The sequence below is a fragment of the Mus caroli genome, unplaced genomic scaffold (genome assembly GCF_978045245.1).
Source record: "Mus caroli unplaced genomic scaffold, Mus_caroli_1 scaffold_2, whole genome shotgun sequence".
NCBI lineage: Eukaryota > Metazoa > Chordata > Mammalia > Rodentia > Muridae > Mus > Mus caroli.
The window spans coordinates 110,666,774-110,693,771 of NW_028227257.1; the positions used below are offsets into that span (position 1 = coordinate 110,666,774).

At 40.2% G+C, this 26,998-nt stretch overlaps 2 protein-coding genes across 4 annotated transcripts; one reads left to right on the top strand and one right to left on the bottom strand.

Moving 5' to 3' along the window:
• The first annotated feature begins 498 nt into the window (after positions 1-498).
• On the top strand, positions 499-16,267 carry Mettl5 (methyltransferase 5, N6-adenosine). The gene is made up of 7 exons (XM_021152404.3): positions 499-885; positions 4,213-4,327; positions 4,675-4,856; positions 7,993-8,075; positions 12,924-12,975; positions 15,198-15,247; positions 15,662-16,267. Exons 1-7 carry the CDS (start codon positions 777-779, stop codon positions 15,698-15,700), a joined length of 630 nt encoding a protein of 209 aa, XP_021008063.1. The 5' UTR covers positions 499-776; the 3' UTR covers positions 15,701-16,267.
• On the bottom strand, positions 15,704-25,336 carry Ssb (small RNA binding exonuclease protection factor La). 3 transcript variants are annotated; one of them, XM_021152379.2, is made up of 12 exons: positions 25,189-25,336; positions 23,591-23,680; positions 20,736-20,839; positions 20,365-20,539; positions 19,647-19,754; positions 19,474-19,574; positions 18,177-18,248; positions 17,846-17,885; positions 16,969-17,109; positions 16,409-16,604; positions 16,152-16,307; positions 15,704-15,856 (listed from the first exon to the last, which is right to left on the bottom strand). In XM_021152379.2, the coding sequence occupies exons 2-12, from the start codon at positions 23,654-23,656 to the stop codon at positions 15,768-15,770; spliced, it is 1,248 nt and encodes a 415-aa protein (XP_021008038.1). In that variant the 5' UTR covers positions 23,657-23,680; positions 25,189-25,336; the 3' UTR covers positions 15,704-15,767. The 3 variants fall into 3 exon arrangements, with proteins under 3 accessions (XP_021008038.1, XP_021008054.1, XP_021008048.1); XM_021152395.3 differs by having other exon boundaries at positions 16,152-16,304; positions 23,591-23,699; positions 25,189-25,321; XM_021152389.3 differs by having other exon boundaries at positions 23,591-23,699; positions 25,189-25,321.
• Positions 25,337-26,998: the final 1,662 nt, after the last annotated feature.

Sequence of the window (26,998 nt, forward strand, 5' to 3'; positions counted from 1 at the left end):
TGTAACCCTGGCGGTTCTGGAACTCACTTTGTAAACCAGGCCACCCTCAAACTCACAGAGATCCTCCTGAATGAGGAACTAAAATGTACACTACCCATGCCGACAGTATTCTTTCTTTTCAGTACTCTTTTGACGTTTCTTCTTGCTTCACTGACATCCGTAAGTGCTAAGAAACTCGAAGCCTCAGAAAACGAGGACAGGAAGTTTAAAGCCGAGCATTCGACAGGAGAAGGACGCAGAGGTGGGTGTAGACCGCTACTTTCTGAGGCGTGGGTGGACACAGGCCTGGTGTCCTATATCGCCTTCAACTCTCTCCCCATCCCTTGCAGGTCTATAGATACTCAAGACAAAGCTGGCGTTCCCGGGCTCGGTGGAGGCTGGTTTGTGATCGCCGACGAAGACCGCTTCTTCCGATGGCGCCCACGCGGACCAAAAAAACCACTCCGGTCCTCGTCGGAACCCTGGAGCGCGGTAGAGGTTGTAGCTCGGCGCCCGGCAGAGGGCGTGCATGCGTGTCGGTACTTCCGGCGCTGCGGGGCGGGACCGCGAGGACCAGCTAGCGGCTTCCGAGTGCTTTCCTGGAGCGTCTGGGTTCCACGGGCGGCGATCCCCGCGAGGCTCGTGGGATCCCCTCGCCGAGTCCTAAATAGTCTATCCCCGACCCTCCACCCCACCTCAGCCTGCACCGCTGGGGAGTTTCGGGTTAGGTAGACTTCCCTGCAGCTCCTGTGCTGTGAAGCCCCAGGAGCCCAAACTTTAAAATACAGAGAAAAACGATGAAGAAGTTAAAGCTTAAGGAACTAGAGAGTCGCCTGCAAGAAGTGGATGGATTCGAAAAGCCCAAGTTACTTCTAGAACAGTATCCCACCAGGCCGCACATTGCAGGTAGGGCGGCTGGTTCATCGTGCCCTCTTTGGACTTGATCCTGTCCAGTTCATGATGAAAATAAGTAGCGATTTGGATATAAGGAAGTTCTGGAGACATACCACACCTTTAGACAAAGTAGTTTTCTGACATTGCAGCGTAGACACTCCGAACCCAACCACTCATCTTACTGTTTTTCTGAGTGTCCATTAGCATTGTCAGACAGCTTTTTAATTTTTGTTTCTCTAAACACACTGTAAATTCTCAGGAGCAAGGAATTTGTTAGTCTTTTCGGTGTCTAGAGAGTCATGTACTAGTTAGGAGCTCACAAAACATTTGCTTAATACAGATAACTTCGTACTGAAGTCAAGGACATGTATTTCCCGTGTTATGTATTTCTGCCCTAGAGACAAATACTAGAAAGCGAGTTTCAGGATGTGGAACAGTTGAGGAAGCGTTTCTTCACATATGGCCTCTTGCTTGATGCCAGAGGTTGATACTGAGAATGTAGGAGAGAATACAGCAGAAGCCATTCATATGTAACACCCTTACCGGAGTAGTAGGGAAGACTTAGTCAAGTTCTTTTGGTTGGGAGTACCTGCAAGGGGGAATCTCTTTCAGTCCCAAAATGACTGTGCCTAAGCTGCCAATGTAATCTCCATGGGTTTTCATTCTAAAATAGTGTCACATCACCAATCAGATTTGCAATAAACTGTGTTCAGATTAAGACTAGTCTGCTATGTATTTAGCCTGTGTATGTTCGTGTGTCTGTGTATGGAGGGTAGAGGTCAACATAGGGTGTTTTTCTCAGGTGCTCTCCATACTTTTTTTTTTTTTGAGCCAGGGTCTTACTGTATTTAGAGCTTACCCATTCACCTAAACTGGCTGACTAGCAAGCCTCAGAGATCCTTCTGTCCTGTGTTCCTAGCACTGGGTTTATAATCATGAACACCTGACCTTTTACATGGCTGCTGGGTATCTGAGCTCAGGTTCTAATGCTTTCTGGGTAAGTACAGTACACACTGAGCCAGCTACCTACCAAACAAGTCCCTGGTTTTCTCAATGTGCCTTTTTACAACCTCTGGTTGTAGGGTTTGTAACAAAACCTAATTTTTAAAAGATTAAAAGTAGTCGGGCGTGGTGGCGCACGCCTTTAATCCCAGCACTCGGGAGGCAGAGGCAGGTGGATTTCTGAGTTCGAGGCCAGCCTGGTCTACAAAGTGAGTTCCAGGACAGCCGGGGCTACACAGAGAAACCCTGTCTCGAAAAACAAAAACAAAACAAAACAAAAAAAAAGAGGCCAGGTATGCTGGAACATACCTTTAATCCCTTCACTTGGGAGGCAGAGGCAGGTAGATCATTGTGAATTCATATAGTCAGGCCAGTTAGGGTTATATAACCAGACACTGTCTCAAGATAAACAAGCAAATAAATACATACATAAATAAAATAATCAGTTCTTCCATACCTGGTTTCTAATGTGCACGTCATGAGTTTCAAAGTACCTGCAACAGTAATTAACTATCCCAGAGTTGGTTTAAAAGTGAGATTTATTATTTTATGTGTATGTTTTTCCTGCATGTGTATATATGTGTGCACCACACATGTGCTTGGTGCCTGTGGAGTTCAGAAGAGGGCATTGTTTCCCCTGGGTTACAGGTGTTTGTGAACCAACATGTGGATGCTAGGAATCATATCCATGCCCTCTGCTCCTAACCCAATGAGCTAACTCTCCAGCCCTATAGGATTTTTGTTTGCTGTTTGTTTGTTTTCTTAAGATTTATTTGTTATCATACATAAGTACACTGTAGCTGTCTTCAGACACACCAGAAGAGGGCTTCAGATCCCATTACTGGTGGTTGTGAGCCACCATGTGGTTGCTGGAATTTGAACTCGGGACCTTCGGGAGAGCAGTCAGTGCTCTTACCCGCTGAGCCATCTCGCCAGCCTGGTTGTTATAAATAAATGTTCTAGCCGGGCGTGGTGGCGCACGCCTTTAATCCCAGCACTCGGGAGGCAGAGGCAGGCGGATTTCTCAGTTCGAGGCCAGCCTGGTCTACAAAGTGAGTTCCAGGACAGCCAGGGCTACACAGAGAAACCCTGTCTCGAAAAACCAAAATAAATAAATAAATAAATAAATAAATGTTCTGGACCCTCAGACATTAGTGATGGCTATGAGTCTTTCTTGTTCAGATATGCACAAAGAAATATGCTGGTGTTATTCCATGGTTAAGGAAGTGTGTATGTAAGAGGCTTGTTTTTGAGAACTCTGTGATCTCAGCTACTTCTGCTCTAATTATTTGTTCTGTTATCAGGTCTCTGTTGTAGATTATGAATATGTGTATTTATTGATAGTACATCTGAGTTTGGGTTGGGAGATGGCTCAGCAGTTAGGAGCAGCTGCTGCTATTCCAGAGGACCTGGGGTCAATTACCAGCACCCACAGTGGTTATTATTTATTGCACAAGTCTCAGCCTTCAATCAGCCATCCGAGGAAAACTTGTAGGATTGGTTATTTTACTTCCATCATATGGCTCCTGGAGTTTGAACTTGGGTTGTTAGGTTTGGCATTGAGCCATTTTCCTTCTTGAGAGCCATGCTGCTAGCCCCAGATCAGTAAAATTTCAAAAGTTTTGGAGATATGATATAATCTGGCTTAGAATGACAGACTTATTTAATAGTTCATAAAATTTAATCTCTCATAAAAATATCTCAGCATCAAAGGGAACACTCCATCTGTGTATCTTTGTAGACCACATGTTTTGAACAGTTTTGTCAGTCTTGAAATTATCAACAGAAACTGGACATAGCCCCATATTATTTGGCAACCACTGGTGTACATTATTTTCCTTTGTGGTGCCTCTTCCTAAATACCAATTATTAACTTGTATCTTTAAAAAAATAAACTGGAGGCCCCTAACGAAGGAGCTAGAGAAAGTACCCAAGAGCTGAAGGGGTCTGCAACCCTATAGGAGGAACAACAATATGAGCTAACCAGTACCCCCCAGAGCTGTGTCTCTAGCTGCATATGTAGCAGAGGATGGCCTAGTCAGCCATCAATGGGAGGAGAGGCCATTGGTATTGCGAAGATCATATGCCCCAGTACAGGGGAACGCCAGGGCCAGGCAGCAGGAGTGGGTGGGTTGGGGAGCAGGGCGGGGGGAGGGTATAGGGGGCTTTGGGAGTAGCATTTGAAATGTAAATGAAGAAAGTAATAAAAGAAATGCCTTAAAAAAAACTGGAAAAGAAAGAATCCGGAGCAACTGCAGATTACTTTAGAGCCCACTGCACAGGATCCTGACAGGAAGCTTCCTGACGTATGCCTAATGTCCTTCTGTTTGGTTTTAGCATGCATGCTTTATACAATCCATAATACATACGATGACATTGAAAACAAAGCAGTTGCAGATCTAGGATGTGGCTGTGGAGTGCTTAGCATCGGAGCTGCTATGCTAGGAGCAGGGTGAGTGATCGGGTTTTACTATTTGGATGTGGAGTGGCTTCAGTCAATGTATATATAGGATCAATTGCACTCTGTTCATGGGACTTTGCGGGTAGGGTGAGGGGAAACAATAATTTGATACAGAGTACATTTTGAATAGGCTGAAGACCAAAAACTACATATAAGAAAGAAATCAAAGTTTTGTTACTTGCAATTATCCCCTTACACCTGCCATGCTAGAAAGTCATGCAATTGAGAACATCATTCAATCTTCCTTTGTTAATTGGGTTGAAAAATGCATGGTAAAATAACTACTATTGTTTTTTTTTAACTAGAAACCTGTCCTCTTTTTTATTTTATATTTATAGGTTGTGTGTTGGATTTGACATAGATGAAGATGCACTGGAAATATTTAATAAGAATGTGGAAGAGTTTGAGCTAACAAATGTTGATATGATTCAGTGTGATGTGTACTCATTATCTAACAGAATGTCCAAGTTATTTGATACAGTAATTATGAATCCTCCCTTTGGGACAAAAAATAATAAAGGTTAGTAATAGAAGTACAGTACATTAATAGAGCAGTGATCTGGGTTGCCATTTTTATTGCTGCTGTTCATTGAATCAATCACCTTTATACTTATTATAGTTCTCATGTGATATTTGATTGGGGTATTTAACTTAATTTGTATTTTATAAATTTGTGTTATATATACACTATCATTTCTGATTAATAATTGGAATGATTTGATTAGTCTCTATACTTGTAAATCTTTTAAAGCATTTTATTCTTTTAGAACCTGGATTTTTCCTTGTGTTTTGTCACTGGGGGATACCCAGAGGCTGAAATGGGGATCTCACACATGATGAGCACATGCCCTCTACCACTAAGCTGGATACTGGATACTCTCAGCTTCTGAAACTTATTAATGCCTTAGGGCTTCAAAATATGCCCACAGAGATTTACTGTGATTATTTTTGTATGTACAATGGGCAAGGTAGGAAGACAAGGAAAACAACAGTTTACAGCCTACCCCCACACCACAAAGATTATTTTGACTATTTTGCATACTCTTTTCTCTCCTAAGTCTCTTAGAATATTAAAATTAGCCCTATTTTTTAAACCAAACAGTATAATTTGGCTTCATCAGATTTTTTTTTATATAATGTTAGTTTTTACAGTGTTTTTTTTTCTTTTAAGTTTTATTTATTTATTATATGTAAGTACACTGTAGCCATCTTCAGACACTCCAGAAGAGGGTATCAGATTTCATAATGGATGGTTGTGAGCCAACTCCGGACCTTCGGAAGAGCAGTCGGCGCTCTTAACCACTGAGCCATCTCGCCAGCCCACTTCATCAGATTTTTTTTTTCACTGTTTTTTTTTTATTACATATTTTCCTCAATTACATTTCCAATGCTATCCCAAAAGTCCCCCATACCGCCCCCCACTTCCCTACCCTCCCATTCCCATTCTTTTGGCCCTGGCATTCCCCTATATTGGGGCATATAAAGTTTGCAAGTCCAATGGGCCTCTCTTTCCAGTGATGGCCGACTAGGCCATCTTTCGATACATATGCAGCTAGAGACAAGAGCTCCGGGGTACTGGTTAGTTCATCATGTTGTTCCAACTATAGGGTTGCAGATCCCTTTAGCTCCTTGGGTACTTTCTCTAGCTTCTCCATTGGGAGCCCTGTGATCCATCCAATAGCTGACTGTGAGCATCCACTCCTGTGTTTGCTAGGCCCCTGCATAGTCTCACAAGAGACAGCTATCTTTGGGTCCTTTCAGCAAAATCTTGCTAGTGTATGCAATGGTGTCAGCGTTTAGAAGCTGATTATGGGATGGATCCCTGGATACGGCAGTCTCTAGATGGTCCATCCTTTCATCACAGCTCCAAACTTTGTCTCTGTAACTCCTTCCCTGGGTGTTTTGTTCCCAATTCTAAGAAGGGGCACAGTGTCCACATTTTGGTCTTCATTCTTCTTGAGTTTAATGGGTATAGCAAATTGTATCTTATATCTTGGGTATCCTAAGTTTTGGGCTAATATCCACTTATCAGTGAATACATATTGTGTGAGTTCCTTTGTGATTGTGTTACCTCACTCAAGATGATGCCCTCCAGGTCCATCCATTTGGCTAGGAATTTCATAAATTCATTCTTTTTAATAGCTGAGTAGTACTCCATTGTGTAAATGTACCATAATTTCTGTATCCATTCCTCTGTTGAGGGACATCTGGGTTCTTTCCAGCTTCTGGCTATTATAAATAGGGCTGCTATGAACATAGTGGAGCATGTGTCCTTCTTACCGGTTGGGACATCTTCTGGATATATGCCCAGAAGAGGTATTGCTGGATCCTCCGGTAGTACTATGTCCAATTTTCTGAGGAACCGCCAGACTGATTTCCAGAGTGGTTGTACAAGCTTGCAATCCCACCAACAATGGAGGAGTGTTCCTCTTTCTCCACATCCTCGCCAGCATCTGCTGTCACCTGAATTTTTGATCTTAGCCATTCTGACTGGTGTGAGGTGGAATCTCAGGGTTGTTTTGATTTGCATTTCCCTGATGATTAAGGATGTTGAACATTTTTTCAGGTGCTTCTCTGCCATTCGGTGTTCCTCAGGTGAGAATTCTTTGTTCAGTTCTGAGCCCCATTTTTTAATGGGGTTATTTGACTTTCTGGAGTCCACCAGATTTTTAAAAAAGATTTGTTTGTTTGTTTGAGACAGGTCTCACTATGTAGCTCTGCCTTCCCTTGAATTGTGTGGACTTGGCTAGCTTCAAACTCAGAGATCCTCCTGCCTCCATCTTCTGAGTGTTGGAACTAAAGATGTGTGCTACCACACTCAGCTTAAGATTTATTTTGTGTATAGGTGCTTTTTCTACATGTCATTGCATCACATATATGCAGTACCAAGAGGCAAGGACATTGGATCCCCTGGAACTAGAATTAGTTGTGAGCCACTAATTGCTGGGAATCAAGCTTAGGTTATCTAGAAGAGCAGCCAGTTCATCTAAGCATTGAGTCATCTTTGAAGCCAATGGTGTTGCTTAAACCTTTTATAATTACTTATCTACGAGAGTTTAGCCTACATTTATAACTTAAGTTGGGATCTGGAATTACTGGATGGTTGAGAGCTATCATGTGAGTGCTGGATCTGAACTCAAGTCTTCTGGAAGAGCAAAGGTGTCCCAGCTCCAGCCATTGGGTTTTTTTTGTTGTTGTTGTTTTGAGACAGAGTTTCTCTGTATAGTCCTGGCTGTCCTGGAACTCACTCTGTAGACCAGGCTGGCCTTGAACTCAGAAATTCGACTGCCTCTGCCTCCCAAGTGATGGGATTAAAGGCATGTGCCACCGCGCCCAGCCAGCCATTGTTTTTACCAGAATATTTGATTTTGTACCTTTATTTTTGTTCTTTTCTTTGGACAGGGTTTCTTTGTATAGCCCTGGCTGTTTATTAGCTCACTCCATAGATTAGGGTAGCCTCGAACTAAAGATCGTCCTGACTTTGCCTCCTGTGTGCCATCACCTTTGTACCTGTCTTATTTGTACCCTTTTTGAAGAAATAATTTGAAGTAGAAATTTTGGGGTTTGGAAAAATGCTACTCAATCCTGTTGATTTAAATCTTCTCTGCTGAGAAATACATAATATAAATAGGTAATTCCTTTTTCACTCTTCACAGGGACAGATATGGCTTTTCTGAAGACTGCTTTGGGGATGGCAAGAACAGCAGTATATTCTTTACACAAGTCCTCAACTAGAGAAGTAAGCTCATAATATTATCATTTTAGGTGGCCCACATCTTTAATCCCAGCACTCATGAGGTAGAGCCAGGTGGATATCTGAGTTCAAGACCATCCTGGTCTATGAAATGAGTTCCAGGACAGCCGGGGCTACACAGAGAAACCGTGCCTGAGAAAACAACAACAAATAATAGTTATTTTTATTATTTTATTTCCTGATTGATTTTCATGTATATGTGTGAGCACATATCAACATACATATGGAGGTCAGAGATCAACCTAGGAATCCGTTCTCTTCACCATGAAAATCTCCAAGACCAAACTCAGACCCACCATCAGGCTGGGTAGCAAGTGATCTTTACCCACTGAGCCATCTCACTCATCCGAGGGTAAATTTTTATAAAAACACAGCTTAAAGCAAAATAGGTCTGAGTTCAGAAGCCACCTATTCTAGGCTGGTGAGATGGCTCAGTGGGCAAGGGACTAACGGGTTGCTGGCAAGCAAGACTACCTGAATCAGATCTCTAGAACTATGGAATGTGCTATGGAATACATCACACAAATATATGAATATTATATTGAAGTATGGAATACATCACACAAATATATGAATATTATAAAAAGAAAAAAAGCTCATATAATACCATGTACAAGATGTATTTCAGGACATGGTGACGAGTTATTATTTGAATGTTACTATAGCATGACTCTAGACCCAGACTGTCCTGAATTAGCACATAAGCTCTGCTACATCTTAGCTGTTACCCTGCTCAAAATTACTTGGGTTTCAGTACCACCTATATGACCCTGTGTTCTTAGGAACTAAGAGTAGGCTGTACTTCATATATTTTCTGGTTAAATGAGTTAGTATGTATGAAACATTTAGGTCTGTGTCTGGCATATTTGCTAGTTGTTATTTTTACCTGAAATTATATATCTAAAGATTTGGTTTTGTTAATCTTATGTCTATAAGGAATGTTTTGCCTGTATGTTTATATTCAACATGTGTGCCTGGTGCCCAAGGAGACCAGAAGAGGGCATCATCCCCAGGACTGGATTTATAGATAGTTGTGATCTGTCAAGTGTGCTAGAATTTTTTTTTTATTTATTTACATATTTGCTGTATGAGTGCTCTGCTGCATGTACACCCAGATTCCAGGAGAGGGCATCAAATCCCTACTGAACTCAGGACCTCTGGAATAGCAGCCAGGGCTCTAAATGGTTGAGCCATCTCAATGCCTGTGCTAAGAATTTAACCAGGTCCTCTGAAGTACAGCAAGTGCTCTTAACTGCTAAGTCACCATTCCACCCTCCTTGTTTTCACCTACCCTTATCTAAGAAAAGCTAAGACAGCAAAAGAGAAAGACACCAAATATCAACCCAATGTCAACATGCCATGTATATACATGCACACAGCAAAAAGAAAAAGAAAGTACAGGTCAAAGGAATATATTTTGAGTAAGCTTCTTTAAAAGTATAAGATTGAGCTGGGCAGTGGTGGCGCACACCTTTAATTCCAGCACTTAGGAGGCAGAGGCAGGCAGATTTCTGAGTTCAAGGCCAGCTGGTCTACAGAGTGAGCTCCAGGACAGCCAGGGCTATACAAAGAAACCCTGGGGGGGGGGGGGGCGGTGGATATATACACATGTATATATACATATATACGTATATACATATATATACACACACACACATATATGTATACACACACATATACACATATGATTGCTTGTTAATACATGCCTGCAGACCTAGCAATTGGGAGGTAAATGCAGGAGGATGGTAAATTTAATATCATATCAGGTACAAAGGATATTAAAGGCTTATACACACCAGACTACCTCACAAAGCCCAGTCATAGCATACACCAGATATGATGGTTAGTTCCCATGTTCAGGAAGTAAAGGTAGGAGTATCAGCAGCTCAGGGTCCTCTGCTTCATAAGAAGTTTCAAGGCAGTCTGAGATACATGATCCCTGTCTCAAAAACTCTAAGTAGGTCAACAAAATGACTCAGCCAGTAAAGGTGCTTGCCCCAAGCCTATTGACCTGAATTCAATCCCTATATTGTTGTTCATTTTGCTGTCATTAAAATATCCTGACAAAAACTAGCTGGGGGTGGGGGGGGGGGGCGAACAGGTTTATTTTAGCTCACTAGCCTACAGTTATAGTAAATCATATCAGGGAAGTCAAGGTGGGAACTTCCAGCAATTAGTCAAAAGCAGGAGAAAAGGCATACGTGCCAGTCAGTGCTCAGCTTCTCTGCATTTACCCAGTTCAGGATGGAAACCCAGGGGATGGTGATGTCCAAAATGGCGTTTGTCTTTCTTTTCAATTAACATAAGCAACAGTCTTCCTGGGGGCTGCAAAGATAGCTTAGAGGTTAAGAGCACTTGTTGCTTTTGCAGAGGACCCAGGTTCTATTCCCAGCACCCAGCCAGCTCTCAACCATCCGTAACTCCAGTTCCAGAAAATTTGATGCCTTCTTCTGACCTAGGGCATTAAGAATAGAGACTGCACAACCATACATTCAGGCAAAACAATGAAAAAAAGAATCCACCCACAGGCAAACAATCTAATCCCTCACTGATATTCCCTTACCTAGATTCTAGAGTGTATCAGGTCATTGGGCTGAAGAAGTGACGCGGCTGTTGAGTCCTTGCTGTATTTGCAGAGGAGCTGAGTTCAGCTCACAATAGTGGATACTCAGCTCCAGGGAATGTGATACCTCTGGCTTCCGAACAAACCTGCACTCACCATCCATACAACCATATATACACAAGTGTGTATGCACACAGGAACAAAATAGTCAAGGAGCTAGAGAGATGCCCTCTAGTGTGGTCAGTCACACTAGCTGCTTTTACAGAGGACCTGGTTTTAATTCCTAGTACCCACCTGATGACTCACAGCTGTCCTGTCACTTACTCTAGTCCCAGGAAATGCAGTGCTCTCTTGTGGCCTCTGAGGGCACCAGGCACTCGTTACACAAAGACAGATCTTAAAAATAAATACAATTTACTTACTTCATCTTTGCTGATTAATATTGCTAATTATACACACACACCGGGGGGGGGGGCAAATTATCAGCATCATTTTGTCAGATTTCAATGTTTTTCACTTGATGCAAAATTATTTCCATTAGAAAATTAACTGACTTATGTGATTGATCTGGTGAATACTATGTATATTGGAAATGAGTTTTCCTCAAATATTAAGACCGTCCTTTATTGTATTTTATAGATATACCTGTTGTAAAGCTTGTAAGCCCCCTTCAGTGTTACTTAGAACATAGACTGTCCCTAGCCTATCCCAGGTTCTGGAACTACAGGCCATAGTGATGAAGCACTTGACTTGCTACTCATAGTATAGATAAATCTAATGTCATTGTTTGATAAAAACAAGTTTTAAAGCTTCCTGGCAGATGGTGACTTAGTATTTAATTTTTTTTACCTCATGCAGCCTGGGGAGAATTTGCTTCTTTGTGCATAGACAGAGTAGACTAGGTAAACCTGAGTCTGCTCTTTTGTCTTTTTTTAATTGGATATTTTCTTTATTTACATTTCAAAAGTAAATTTCCCAGTTTCCCTCCCTCCTGGAAACACCCTATCACATCTTCCCAATCCCCAGCTTCTATGAGGGTGTTCTTCCACCCACCCACCCACCCACTCCCACCTCCCCACCCTAGATTCCTGTACACTGGGGCATCTATCAAGCCTTCATAGATAGGACCAAGGACCTCTCCTCCCATTGATGCATGACAAGGCCATCCTCTACTACATATGCAACTGAAGCCATGTGTACACCTTTTTTGATGGCTTAGGGGCGTTCTGGGGGGAGTCTGGTTGGTTGATACTGTTGTTCTTCCTATGGGGTTGCAAATCACTTCAACTCCTTCAGTTCTTTCTCTAACTCCTCTACTGGGGACCCTGCACTCAGTCCAATGGTTGGCTGTGAACATCCCCCTCTGTATTTGTCTGTTCTTTTGTTTATCCCACTTATCCAGTCTTTCCTTTACATCTCTAATAGCATATGGTTATATGGTATTATATATCTCACCAGCCTTAGCAATCAATGAATGTCACAACCTATTTCTCACAAATCCGTCAAGATTCTTAAAATTTCATAAACTATAAAGCATCACTGTACTAAAAGTCTATATCCTACAGAAATTCTACATTTTTTCTTTTTTAATTTTTAAGACTTTCTTATGTATGAGCATACTGTCACTGTCTTCAGATACACCAGAAGAGGGCACTGGATCCCATTAGAAATGGTTGTAAGCCACCATGTGGTTGCTGGGAACTGAACTCAGGACATCTGGAAGTGCTCTTAAACACTGAGCCACCTCTCCAGCTCCTGTGCGTGTCCCAATATGGCCAACATGTAATAGCACATTTCAATGTCTCAGCATTCTGGAGTTCTATACATACATAGCTTAATGTATTTGGTGCTATGTAAGAACACTGTTCAAGAATGTTCAAGAGATGAGAAAACTGAGGCAGTTAGGTGCTAAGAAGTAGGCCTGCAGTTCCAAAGGCCTGCAGTTCCATCTTCTTTTCTACCACCATGCCACTGAATGTCCTGTTGACATTAGTTAGATCTCTGCCAAATACTCCCAGGATGTTATTCACTACTGAAATAAAGTTACCTTCTGTATTTTGCAGGTTTTGGTGGATTTTTCAGTTTTTAATTACATAATTCAGGTCTGACGATAAACACTGAAGTCACTTTGTTTCTGGCTTTTAAAAGTGTGCACATAATAAAAAATTTTATTACCTAATTTTTATTGAAATTTTAATCTCAAATATTAGCAAATCAGTTTAAAAATCATCTAAACATCAACTCATATAAATATATTATTTGTCTTTTAGCATATTCAAAAGAAAGCTGCTGAATGGAAAGTCAAGATAGAAATTATTGCAGGTAAGCTAAATCTCAACCCGAATTACTTACAAGACCAATAGGCCAGTCTACATTTTTAAAGTACTAAAAAAAATAACCACAGTAAACATGGGATAAACATTTACCAAGGTTTGCCTGCATCTATCCCTGTTTATGCATTTTTTTGGGGGGGTGGTGTGGTATGAGAAGACAGGGTTTCTCTGTGTACCAGCCTTGGCTGTCTTAGAACTCACTTTGTAGTCCAGGCTGGCCTCAAACTAACCCCCGTCTCTGCCTCCCAGTGCTAGGATTGAAGGTGTGTGCCAATCTCCTCCCTGCGTTTTCTTATTTTTTTTTTCTTGGTTTTTCCAGACAGGGTTTCTCTGTATAGCCCTGACTGTCCTGGAACTAACTTTGTAGACCAGGCTGGCCTCGAACTTAGAAATCTGCCTGCCTCTGCCTCCCGAGTGCTGGGATTAAAGGCGTGCGCCACCACGCCTGGCTTCCCCTGCATTTTCTTTTTTCTTTACAGTCATTATGCATTTTCTTAAAGAAATGTAATGGTGGGGCTAGTGAGCTAGTTCAGAGGTTAAGACCACTGGCTGTTCTTCCAGAGGTCCTGAGTTCAATACATGGTAGGTAGCCATCTGGTGCCCTCTTCTGGCAGTAACTGTACATGTAGACAGAGTACTCATACATTAAAAATAACAAAAAATGTAGCAATACCTAGGTAAATTGGTCATTCCAGGCTTACAGGATACTATCCCCAGTGAGTAAAAACATGGTAGAACTGGTATGAAACTTACTATTTGAAAATACCACCAATTTATGCCTGATAGACAGAGCTGAAGAACATCAGCCTTTTCCTTTTTTGATGAGAGACAAGAATATAAACAACCACACTGTAATTATAGAAATGGCCCTTTTCTCCTTTTTACTAAATTAAATTTGCCAGCATCACAACTGGAAAATTAGAAGATAGAAATCATCTGGTAATTCCGAGAAGCTTGAAATAAGCAGTACAATGACTGGGGATGTGGTAGTATGCTTAGTACGCATAACACCTTGGGATGAGTCTCCACTATGAGAGATGAGGAAAAAGGTGCAATGAATGGCATTTTTGTTTGTTTTGAGGTATGGTCTCTCTGTTTAGCTCTGGTTATCCTGGCATTCACTATGTACCAAGCCTTGAACTCAAGAGATCCTGGCCTGCCTTTGCTTCCCAAATCCTGGGATACACTGCCATTTTATTTTTTAGATTTGGTATTCCACAAGTAGTCATCAGACCATGAACTTTAACTGGAGCCTAAGAAGAAAATTATAGGCTCCATTCAGACCTACTGAATTAGTCTGTAGTTCAACAAGATTGACAGAGAACTTGATCACACATTATGAGAAAGTTACCCCCTATGGGTTAGAATTATGCTGAAATGTATATATGAAAGACAGTGAGCAGTATAGAGTATTTGTTATAAATTAGGAAGGGCCGGGCGGTGGTGGCGCACGCCTTTAATCCCAGCACTTGGGAGGCAGAGGCAGGCGGATTTCTGAGTTCGAGGCCAGCCTGGTCTACAAAGTGAGTTCCAGGACAGCCAGGGCTATACAGAGAAACCCTGTCTCGAAAAACCAAAAAAAAAAAAAATTAGGAAGGAATGTGAAAAATGGGCTTTCATTTTGATAGAGAACTACCATTAAATTTTGAAATAAGGGAGGCAGAGGCAGGTGGATTTCTGAGTTCAAGACCAGCCTGGTCTACAAAGTGAGTTCCAGGACAGCCAGGGCTATACAGAGAAACCCTGTCTCTGGAGAAAAAAAAAAAGTTAAAATTTTAAATAAACATGGATGTATTATAATCAGTTATAGATACATCCTATAGTTTTCTTTCTTTTTTCCTTTTCTTTTTCTTCTTTGTGTCTTTTGAGACAGGGTTTTTCTGTGTAGTCCTGGCTGTCCCCAGACTTGGCTGGCCTCAAATTCAGAAATCTGCCTGCCTCTGCCTCCCAAGTGCTAGGGTTAAAGGCATGCACCACCACTGCCTGGCACATCCTATTATTTTCATAGAACTTTTTTCCCTACTTGTTAATCCTTCTAACTATTCTCCATGACTTCAGATTTTGGTATAAATGATCAAAACATCAGAAACACCACATCCAATTAAGACAAATCAGTATTTGAGGATATGTCTAAAGTGAGAAATATCAGATGTTATGCATACCAGTATTTAATATCTTAAATATGAATGTTTGGCTTTTTTTTTTTAACAGAGCTTCGATATGATCTACCAGCGTTATACAACTTTCATAAAAAGAAATCTGTAAGTTTTCCAATTGTGGTCTGTGTAATCCAGTATTCAAAAGCTTTTGTAATGGTCATTTCCACTCTTACCAAGGTAAATGGGTAAATAGAAAGTCAGCCTGAGAGATTAGACAAATTAGCTGTGGGAAGAAGGGCTTATACGCACAGGAGTCAATATTTTAGTTGAAGTTCTTTGTGAACCATTTTAAGAGAAATAAAAGGAAGAAAGAACTATTGGCTATTTTTATACAGTATATATTTTACAAGTCTGTACTAATACATTCTCATATTACAAAGGCAATTAAGAGGAAGAATCTTCCTTCTCATATTTTAATCATCCAAACACAAACAGAACTATACATTTTAAAAAACTTTCATTTGGATAACAACAAAAAGAAGACAAGTAAAACAAAAATTTTTTCCTTTTATACAGGTGGACATCGAAGTGGACCTAATTCGCTTTTCTTTTTAAAAGCTTCTGAAGACAAAAAGCAGCTTAAAATCTAACTAAGGAATAAAAACACTGCTTACTAAATAAACTACTTGTCTCTAGCACCATTCTCTCTTTTCTTATGCTTTGATGCGGGTTCTTCTCTGTCTCTTCCATCTCTTCCTCTTTTCATTGGTCCTATTACAACAAATAATTTTGTTAAATTCACTTTGTAAGCACTGTTTTAGTAATTAATAACGATTACAAGTATTAGTAATAGCTTCCTTTAAAAAAATGCATCTTCCCTTCAAGGAGAAAGGCTTTCCTTGAGTAATCTTTCCTTTGATCTCTAAATTTATCTTTCAACCAACCTCTCACTTGTGAAACAATACAAACAAGGAAGACGGTACTAATTCAAGAATATCACTTAGACAGAGAAATAGTATCTTACTAAATACAGATTTCTCTCCCAAAGGAATTAGAAAAGACTTACCACGACGACGATCATCATCATCAAATCTTGTCCTCCTTCCATGAAACTGTCCTCTTCCTTTGGGTGCCCCAGCATAACCAGGCCTATTACCCTTCCCTTTTCCTTTAAATCTGCGGGCTGCTGTAAAAACATGACTTCCTTTAAATCTTCCACCTGCTGTAAAAACATGACTTAGAACTTCACTCAAAAACTTTTAAGTTTGCTGAAAACTAAAGATGTAAAGAAGAGGTAAAATAACCAAAAAATGAGAAGTTTACCATGACCTCCTTTTGACTTCCATTTGTTTAGGGATTCTTGCTGATCATCTGTGATTTTTTTCAATGCTTCTTTTTCCGCATGTCCTTCTAGTACTTTCCAAGTCACCTTTTTGTTCCTTAACAGCAGGTTACCATTATTTGCATTTTTGGCTTTCTCAAGTGCTTCCTTAGCCTTTTCTTTGAAGAGAATTATTCCCTACACATCAAAGAGAAAAATGGATGTTTCACTCTTTAGTTTGTAGTCTGACAATTTCTTTACTACCCTCCACACACACCTTTCCTATCTGTTATTTCTATTTTCAATTTTCATGACCTGTTCCTCCCAAAATCTTGTTTCAATGTCAGCATATTACCCATCTGACACGGAGGGGAAAAGACAACACATCCAATAAAAGGACCAAAGACAAAAGTAAATGACTAATTAGGAACTATTTCAATTAACATGCTTTATAACAACTAGTTTTTAAAACAACTACTTTTTAAATAATTTTTTCTTCTAAGAGATAACATTCTACAGACTTTTAAAGCAATTGCTAATAAGGACACAAATGTTTCCAAACCTCTTTTGCTCCTCTGGCAAAGTCGATCCATTTTATTTCACCATGATTTGAGAAAAGGAAGTGTAAATCTTCTCTACAGGTCTGGTCATCCAAGTCACCTGAAAACTTCAGTAAGCATCCCATCTTTCCTTCTAGAGCTTTCTATAAAAATATACAAGGCCATCAAAAGCTTTTCTTAAGTGCAACCTCACCAAAATGGCTCAAGTCATTCTATACCTACATAGGAAAAAGAAATATCAGAACTACTTTAATGCAGTTAAACTGTGTATTCTTCTCGGCTGTCATGTCTTACAAAGGCTTTACTTTAGTTTCTTCTATAGGTGACGGTTTAATATAAACTATCTGCTAATAAGTAATAATCCCAGATAACAGTATTTGTGTATCACTAATGCAACACACTCATAGAGTCACTCAAACACATTCTCACATGGTCTTCACACGGTGCTGGAGGCATAAGTGGTATAGTTGGTATGGGTACCATGTGTACCAGCATACACACTGGGCATGGTGGTATATGCCGTTCTTAAATCCCAGCAGTTGGGAGGCAGAATCAGGTGTATGTCTCCAAATTTAAGGCCTACTGATCTACATAGCCAATTCTAGGCCAGCTAGATTTACATAGTGAGACTTTATCTCTATATAAATAAAATCTAGGAGGCCAGCAGATTGGTCAGCAGGTAATGGTAAAAGTGCTTATTGCCATGGCTGACAACCTGACTGTAATCCCTGGGATACACATGGAGACTTCTGACCTGTACACAATTGCAGTGGCATGCAACGGTGTACCCATACTATACAACACACACACACACACAAATGTAACTTCAAAAAAAAATTCTACCTTAAATTATCTCATGTTTTAGTTATTAATACTTACTGTTTCAGTACTTCCTGGCTTGTGTCTTCCTTCATGCTCTCTAAAAATAAACGTCTTGTGATTATAATGTGTTTATACTACATAACCTTGAACATTACCACCAACCCATTTCATCAAAGCAAGTCCTTTGGGTTTTTTTTTTTTTTTCAATCATACAACACCAGCAAAATGGTTATCAAGGTATCTTGAGGCCGACATTTCAATTACCAATACTGACAGAGCCATTACCACTCATTTCAAAGCTCATCATCGGCTTGTCCCAGAATAACTAGTTAAACTTGTCAAAACATTAAGAAAATTAAGAATGTCAAAAAGAAGTAAACAGACTTACTGTTTAGCTTTTAATTTAGCTTCCACTTTGCTCTGCTTTCTTTCTTCATTCTTTTTTGCAAAGTAATCTTCCCTGAAGAACATAAAACACAGGCTAAGCTCACAAAGACTGAAAACTACTTTTTTTCCCTTGGTTTTCAAGAGAACATTTGTGGGAAGTCTTAGCTGTCCCCCAGAACTACTTCTGTAGACCAGGCTAGCCTTGACCTCACAGAGAGATGCACCTGCCTCCAGCTCCTTAGTGCTGGGATTAAAGGTATGTGCCACCACTGCCCAGAATGTCCTAAATTTTTATTTTATGTGTATATCTGTGTACCACATGCATGCCTGGTACCTGAGACCTAAAGAGGATGTTAGTCTAAAGACTGGAGTTATGGACAACTTAAAGTTGTTATATGGGTGCTAGAAATTGAATCTGGGCCCTTTGGAAAAATAGCCAGTACTCCTATTAACCTCTTCTGCATCTTTATAGCTATCCTCACTTTTATTGTATCATACAAGAATGCGGCCCAAGCCTCCTATCTTTATACTACATGGTTGTTAAAAAAATGTTTATATACAATCTGAAAAATAACCAAACATGAGAACCAAACATCTAAGCATTCTGATTACCTCTATTTTCCTTAAGTTTTAGATGCAAAATAAATAGTAAACAACTTTTCTCACTAGTCACTAATAATGAGAAGGTATTAACAGGGCTAGAGAGATGATGGCTCATCATGTAAATGACCTGCTGCTAAGCCTGACAGCCCAAGTTTGATTCTTTTTTTTTTAAATATTTATCTATAATATTTATATGAGTACACTGTAGCTGTTTACAGACACACCAGAAGAGGGCATCAGATTCTATTACAGATGGTTGTGAGCCACCATGTGGTTGCTGGGAATTGAACTCAGGACCTCAGGAAGAAGAGTCAGTGCTCTTAACCACTGAGCCATCACTCCAGCCCCCAAGTTTAATTCTAACGACTCACACAAGTAGGTAAAAACATTTGCTGCACAAGACTGATGCCCTGAGTTCAATCACTGGAATCCATATAAAGTGGAAGGAGAGAACTGACTACAGAGCTGTCCTCTGACCTCCACATGCATGCTAAGGCACAGGTGCACCTCCATCATACACATACATACCTCAAGGCAATAAAAAGAAGTAACCTTAGACTATAATTACCACTGAACTATTTCAGAGCACACTGAAAATGATATTAACTATGTGGGAGGAGCTGTTGTTTACCTTACCCTATTGTATCAATTCCAAATAAAATTGTGTGGTCTGAGAAACCTAAGAAAAGACTTACTTAAAGAGTATTAGCAGGTTAGTGTCTTTGTACTTCTGGCCAGGGATCTCCACAAACTTCTTTGCAGACTGAATACTATCAAACACAGCAAATATTGACCCCTGTAAAGGACAAATAAATATTTCCTTACAGTGATATGTCACAACCAGAAAGTCTACATCAAATTATCATACCTTAAATGTTTTGTGTAATGTTCTTCTCATCTGAATATTCAGTATTTGGCCTTTATCGTCTAGCCATTCTTTTATATCATCAAGGGTGGCATCAGTTGGGAAACCTTTCTGTAAAAAGTAGAAAAAGAAGTACAAATAATGACTCCTGGGTAAACTCTCCCCAGAATAAGCTGATTTATTTTGTCTCAAAATGAAGCCAGAGTTAGGTATCTTTCTCTCCCCTGTCTTAATTGTTTAACAACCTTATTCTCTAGTGCAATAAGGTGATTCACCTGAGATTTGCTCCAAAATAACTCAGGTGGAACAAAGACAAAGCATTATTTACATGGTAAGAACTTTTGAGGTTTCACAATGGTACTTCACACTACATTCAATCTACTTCCTTATTTTCAAAGCTTTCCATTATGCATTTAGAAATTAATATGCTAATGAAAATTACTATAGAATTCAGCTATTAGAGTTTATCATGTGAACAATGTAAAACAATGATAAAGAACTTAGAAGTACAATAGCTAAACTGGCCAAATGTGATTCCTGAGCATTTTCTTTCTAAATAAAAGTAATGTGAGGCAGATTCCTGAGTTCGAGGCCAGCCTGGTCTACAGAGTGAGTTCCAGGATAGCCAGGGCTATACAGAGAAACCCTGTCTCAAAAAAACAAAAATAATAATAATTAATAATAATAATAAATACATGAAATACATCATGGACCCACTTACAATATAAACAGATCTGTTTTTTACATCATTCTTATACTCATCCGTCACTTCAGGGAGTGGTCTGCTTGGTGATCTTCTAATTTTAGTTTTGTCTGCACTCACTTCCATGAGGTTTGCCTTAGATTTGCTCAGTGCTTGCACAATTACATTAAAGTCTGTTGTCAGCCGGTTTAGCCTGAAAAGTATATACATAAAAACACTGTAAAAAGCAGATTTAGTCATTAGCTCTCAACAGTAACAGAAACTGATGCCTTTTAAAAAGATTTTTTGAGTTTATTAGCCACAAAACTAAGGTAATTCAATGACAACACATGTACAAGTTCCTAGGTTTAATCCCAAGAAATAGAAACAAACCAACCAAAAAGACTTACCTGTTGAATTTTATCATTGTTTCCAAAGGTACCCAGCCTTCATCCAATTTGATCTGTTCTTTTAAAAACTTGTCTCGTGGCAAATTGAAGTCTCCAAAATAATACTGTGAATAATTATAATGTATTTCAGAAGAGCATTGTATAATACTGAGTTCAATCATGGAATTTTTTGAAAATGACTTTTTTACACTTTAAAAATGTTAGAATTTAAAAGACCTTAATATTTCCTCTTAATAGACCATAGTGTATATAATACAAATCAGTAGAGGATACTAAAATGTTAGTGAACAAGTTAATTGTCAGATATAAAGTCTCAAAAATATAATTAAGAATCTAACATATTTTAAAACTTCTTTTCAAATCAATGTGGAAAAAATAAATAAACTGAGGACTTGGGCTCAATCCTCAGACTAAAAAAAGTAGCAGACCCAAGAATGACTACTTGGAATGTCAAAAACAACATGGGGGGGGGGGGGCCCCGCAAACATTCATTTATAAATTAAGCGTGAAGTCAGGTGTAGTGGTTCATGCCTGTGATTTCTGCATTTAGGAAACTGAGGCAGAATTTCTCCCAAGTTCTCAAAGTCAAGAGATCCACCTGCCTCTCCTTTCTAAGGTCCTAGGATTAAAATTAGGTACCACCATACCCAGCCACCTTTAAAAATTATATAAACACATACCACAAACACAAAAAAATCTAATATCATTACTAATCAAAACCTAAGATGCCTTCAATCTCAGCACTAGTTTGAGCCAATCAATGTAGCTCCTCCTAGGAATTCCATCTTAAAGAAATCAGCAGGAGAGCTAGAGGATGGCTCAATGCCTAAGAATGCTTGCTGCTCTTCCAGAAGACCTGAGGTAGGTTCCTAGCACCCTTGTCAGTTGGCTCACAAGAGACTGTAACTACAGCTCCAGGGGATGACACTTCTGGCTTCTGAGGGCCAAATACTCATATGCAGACAGACACAGACACATACTATTTTTTAAAATAAGGTAGATGTGATGGCTCATGCTCTTTAATTCTGGCACATGGGAAGCAGAAGCAAGGTGATCTGTCTCTATGAGTTTGTGAATTTTCCCCAGGACAGCCCTGGATACATGAGATGGATGGATGGAAGGAAGGAAGGAAAAAAGTAAAAGAGAGAAAGGAGGGAGGAGAGGGACAAGAGGGAGAAGGCAAGCAGTAGGCCTGTTTACTAAAATTTTTACATAAAGGATATCATAGAACTCATACTTTAAAAAACCTATACTTTAGAGAAGATGATTATTAATTATATATTATTGGTGACACAAAATATTCTTTAAAAAAATAAAAAAATTGGGCCTCCTTTAAAAAAAATATTTAGGAGCTGGAGAGATGACTCAGAGGTGAAGAGCACTGAATGGTGAACCAGATTCAATTCCCAGCACTTCCACAGGGCCTTATAACCATCTGTTACTCCAGTCCTAGAGGAGCCAATGCACACTTCTGGCTTCTGAGGGCATCAGGCATGTACACGGCACACAGCCATACATGTAGGCATAACATCCATACACATAAAGTACACTAAAAATAAAACGTATTTTGAACATGGAGTATGAAAGGCTTTTAACCTTGAATATCTCAAGAGGGAGAGCTGTGAGGCTGCAGGCTGTGGGAGGAACATTATTCTATAACAAATTTGCTATTGTTCCAAGCATTAAACAGCAAATTATCTTATCACTGTTTTTGCAATTATTAAGAAAACACAAATTTTTTTCCCAATGAACCAAACAAAAGGGGCTGGAGATGGTTCAGCAGTTAAAAGAACTAGCTGCTCTTCCAGAGGACCCAGGTTCAATTCTTGGCATCCACATAGAAGCTCACAACTGTCTGTAACTCTAGCTCCGGGGGATCCTTCACATGGCCATACATGCAGACAAAACACCAATGCACATAAAAATAAATAATTTTTTAAAAAAAATCAGACAACAAGCCGCAAATGCCAACAGCTCACTGAGTGACTGCCTAGCATGCCTTGAGTTTGATCTCCATTACTCAGAAGGGGAAAAATATGAGAAAAGAAAAATAAAAGCAGGACAATTTAAAGGACAAAGGAGTACAAGTTAAAACAAAACCAAAACAGCTGAGAAATGGGAAAAAAAAAAAAAAAAAAAGCACATGCACTAAACAATGGTTATTTCATGGCATAAAAACAATTTATGGGCAATTTCCCCATACAGCCATATTGTTACTGATAACATTCCATTTAAACCTAAATTTGAAATGCTAACAGGACTTTTGTTATTATTTTTTCTTTCTTTTTTTTTTTTTTAAGATTATATTAAACGCAGGTTTATTGGGAAGCTGATCTTAGATGGGCAAGATCACTGGCCCAAGGACGAAGGCCAGGGAAGTCTCCATGGGGAAGGGAGGGTAGGAAAGAGAGAAGGGGCTGAGTGCACTCAGAGAGAGAAGTGGAGAACAGTCTAACAGGACTTTTGAAATGCATAATTTGTTAAAAAGTTATGTTACCTTTTTAGAAGAGAACTAACTAGATAGAATAAACTATTATTTGACCAGAAGTACTTTACCATGGAATGTTATGCTAGCTTGTTAGATATTAGGCACACCATTAATTTTCACATCAACTTACAAATATTACCTCCATTTTACAAACTTGGGAACTCTGTGTCTCAAAAATAAACACCAGTCTATATTGTTACCTTTGGAATGTCTGTAATTCTTGAGACTTCTAACTTTGCCCTAATATGAGCACATTCATATTAACTCCAAGAATCAAAGCTAAGCCAGTTGTTTGAAAAGCCCACATATAGCTATTAGATGTTCTGTTTTCATCTTAAGTTACAATTTAACAACACAAGAATCATACCTCAATTTGATGACAGATTTTGGCCTCCAGAGCAGTCATTTTTTCATTATCTCCATTTTCAGCCATTGTGGCTATCTGTAGTTTCTCACACTGGTAGGAAGGTTATTATCTTTATATAATAGTCAATACAAGAGAATGAGTAAAAATTATGCCACTTTTTTTTTTAATTTCAAGAATTCCTAACCTAACAGGTTTCCTTATGAATTCTCATACATCTCAACCAAACAGCACCTTGGATTACGGATGGAAAACTCGGGACAACAACCCCTCCTCCTCCCAGTAAATCCTACTTTGTAACCAAACGCTTCCTGTAGTTGGTAAAGCAAAGTTCAGAGATAAAAACAAAAAAGCAGAAATTGTCCACTTAAGTACTCCTCAATCATTTCTAGCTTTTTTAGTCTGCCAGCAGTATATTCCTATAGCTCTCAATGCCGCTTATTTGCGTTTCTTTTCAAATTAGTCACAGCTGACTTACCAAAACTTATTACTGGCAAAAATGAAAAAAAAAAAAAGAGTTCAGATTTGAAAGTTACGGTGTTAGACACTATGTAGTAGAGTACAAGAAAAATGGGACCTTGTGAGCACAGATACACAAAAATTTTAAACTAGGGACGCTGGAAGGGAAGGATGTGCCTAAAACACTACTACACTGGTTAACTCTATTGCCAGTTTCCTGCTTCACTGTCTGACAGCAATCCTAGAATAAAGAGGGACTGTGATACTGGTTTGCTAGAAATCACAAACCGGATCTTCTGTCTTACTGGCTTTCAGCGCTTTACTAAACCACCCTGCCATATTGTACGGAAGTATACCAGCTCTTGAAGAGTTTATCTGCAGCAGCTGAATACAGTGATGAGTTACTGTTGGTATATTTCTTAGGAGACATTGCTCAAAATGCTGGAGAGTGCTGGAGATACACTGGTCCTGTAGTGGGAAATCTACGAAGTACACGTCCCACTTCAGAATTTACTGTTGCAGGCGCTGGTTTGTCTCCCACTACCAACGATCTCACTTCTCATTACTACAGAGACACAGGTCAATAACGACCTAGTTAGCCCCTGCAAGACTTCTGCGGCCTACCCAATTTAGGGACTGTTTCACACTGAAGCCAGAACGGCAATGGCAGTTCTTGGAAGGAAAAAAAAAAAAAAAAAGATAGCGACGCTGGGAACCCAATAGCGGCCCCCATTTCTTCGGCCTCCAGTCAGTCCCCACAGAACCCTGTCGCGTTTAACCCGCACCGACCACCCTAGAGACTTAAAGGTCCGAAACATCCGCCTCTAGCCAGTCAGGAAAGGGGTGCAAGGAACAAACCGAAAGGACGCCGTGAGGATGCGGCCAGCCTCTGCCTAAAGGCCCCGCGCGAGCCGCATCCTCCCACACCGGCCCGTCGGGATCCCTGCCACGTGGAAAGCCCCAGGCGCCCGCATCTCTGGCCGGGGCCCGCTCCGTGGCCTCGCCGAGGCCCGCGCCCCCTCGGGCCGCGGTCCAGCACACCGCCAAGGGCCGCGCGGCCCACGCGGCGGCGCGGAGAGGAAGGTGAGGCCTGCGCAGAGCACAGCCCTTCGTACCTTCTCCTCAGTCTCCAAGAAGCTCACCTCAAAGATTCGGATCCCACGGTCACCACAGCTTCAAGAACAACGACAGAAGCGCCTGGACTTCCGAGCGCCGGCGGGCCAGCCAAACGCGCTTAAAGATGGGGGCTTTCCCGGCAGCCCTTGCGGACAGGTGGGCGTGGCCGCGGACGCACTGGCCCAGCTCTGCTCTCCGCGCACGCGCCGTTACCGCAGCCTCCCACAATCCTCGGAGGAGTCCCGCCCTCCTGCCCGAGAAATTGTTAAATCACTCAGCAGAATGTTAGGGGCCGACAGGAAGTGTACTTGTGGAGATCTTTGTTTTTAATGTGTTTCTGGACAGTATGTTCGAGCCTTCCCTTCTTTCTTCTGTAGCGCTTGGTTTTTCTTTTTTTCCCCCTTTGTTTCTTTTTCCTTTTTTTTTTTTTTTTTTTTTTTGAGACAGCGTTTCCGTGCGTAGTCCTGGCTATCCAGGAACTCGCGCTGCTCTGTAGACCAGGCTGCCCCTCAAACTCCTCCTGCCTCTGCTGGGACACTCGTCTGCCTCTGCCTGGAGTGCTGGCATTATTAAAGGGGTGCGCCATCACGCTTAGCCTTTTACAATGATTTTAATGTATTTGACTTGCATCGTGTTGTGGTTCTGGAAAAAAAAAAAAAAAAAGAAAAACCATACAGTTGCTTGGTTTCCGACAGGCTAGCTCTCTGAAGCACAAACTGGCCAATGATTCGAACTCCTGCTTCAGTACAAAGTGCTGGGACTTCACCTACATCACCTGGCTCTTATTGCTCCTCCTCCTCCTGCTGCTGTCTATCTTTGCTTGTTTTGATGTTGGAGTCTGACTCAATGAGTAACCCAAGCTGATCCCAAACTCTATGCTTCTACCTCCACTACTACACTAGGTGTAGTGCTGGGATTACAAACAAGCCAACTTTTTAAAAGTCTCTTGCTCCCAGCACTTGGGAGGCAGAAGCAGGCGGATTTCTGAGTTCGAGGCCAACCTGGTCTACAAAGTGAGTTCCAGGACAGCCAGGACTGCACAGAGAAACCCTGTCTCGAAAAACCAAACCAAAACAAACCAAACCAAAACAAAAAAGTCTCTTGCTAGGAAAGAAGTACATTTAGAATAGTTAAAGAGACTTCACACTTAAGTCAGGACTGCCCTGGTAATACACTTTATACATAACAATTTTAACGTTTTAGAGATGCAATTTCCTTATGGCATCATCTTTTTCCTTCAGTGTTCCTGGAATATAAAAAATACTTTCACAAAATAACTTCATAATCTCAGAGCATTTTGGGAGTTCCCAAACAGATAGACTCTAAAATTTGAAGAAGAAAAATATGCATTTATAGGTTAAATGTACATGTCATTTTGGCCAAAGAAAAAAGAATTTACTAGTATTATGCTCAGGTAGTTTTAAATTTAGATTAATTACATTCAATAAAGATTTTTCAAGTTTCTACTTACTGTGAGACATAAATCCTAAATTTTCCTTTTTTAAAGATTTAAGTTTATGTACGGGTGTTTTGCCTGCATGGATAGACAATGAAAAATACCATGTGTTGCTCCCAACCTACTATAAATCCATTTCCAGGGAATCTTTAGCACTCTCTTCTCATCTTTGCTGGGTCCTGCACGCTTCCAGTGCACATACATACTCTCAGGACACACACATAAAATAAATAAATAAGCACTTAGATAACTTGAATGTTCATAATAGCATATTATGTGATTACAAGAAAAATTAGAATCGACTATATGTGTACCACAAAATAATTAAAAAGTTAAATAATATATAGTGATAAAAACAAACTGATTTTCATTTACTGGTG

What these genes read in the sequence shown, in the direction of transcription:
- Mettl5 (XM_021152404.3), top strand. Translation starts at nt 777, where the DNA reads ATGAAGAAGTTAAAGCTTAAGGAACTAGAGAGTCGCCTGCAAGAAGTG. An exon ending in CACCAGGCCGCACATTGCAG is followed by an intron (nt 886 to 4,212) that starts GTAGGGCGGCTG and finishes GTTTGGTTTTAG; the next exon opens with CATGCATGCTTTATACAATC. An exon ending in CAAGATAGAAATTATTGCAG is followed by an intron (nt 12,976 to 15,197) that starts GTAAGCTAAATC and finishes TTTTTTTAACAG; the next exon opens with AGCTTCGATATGATCTACCA.
- Ssb (XM_021152379.2), bottom strand. Translation starts at nt 23,656, where the DNA reads ATGGCTGAAAATGGAGATAATGAAAAAATGACTGCTCTGGAGGCCAAA. An exon ending in AAATCTGTCATCAAATTGAG is followed by an intron (nt 20,840 to 23,590) that starts GTATGATTCTTG and finishes AATTATTCACAG; the next exon opens with TATTATTTTGGAGACTTCAA. An exon ending in TTGCCAGAGGAGCAAAAGAG is followed by an intron (nt 16,605 to 16,968) that starts GTTTGGAAACAT and finishes TTTGATGTGTAG; the next exon opens with GGAATAATTCTCTTCAAAGA.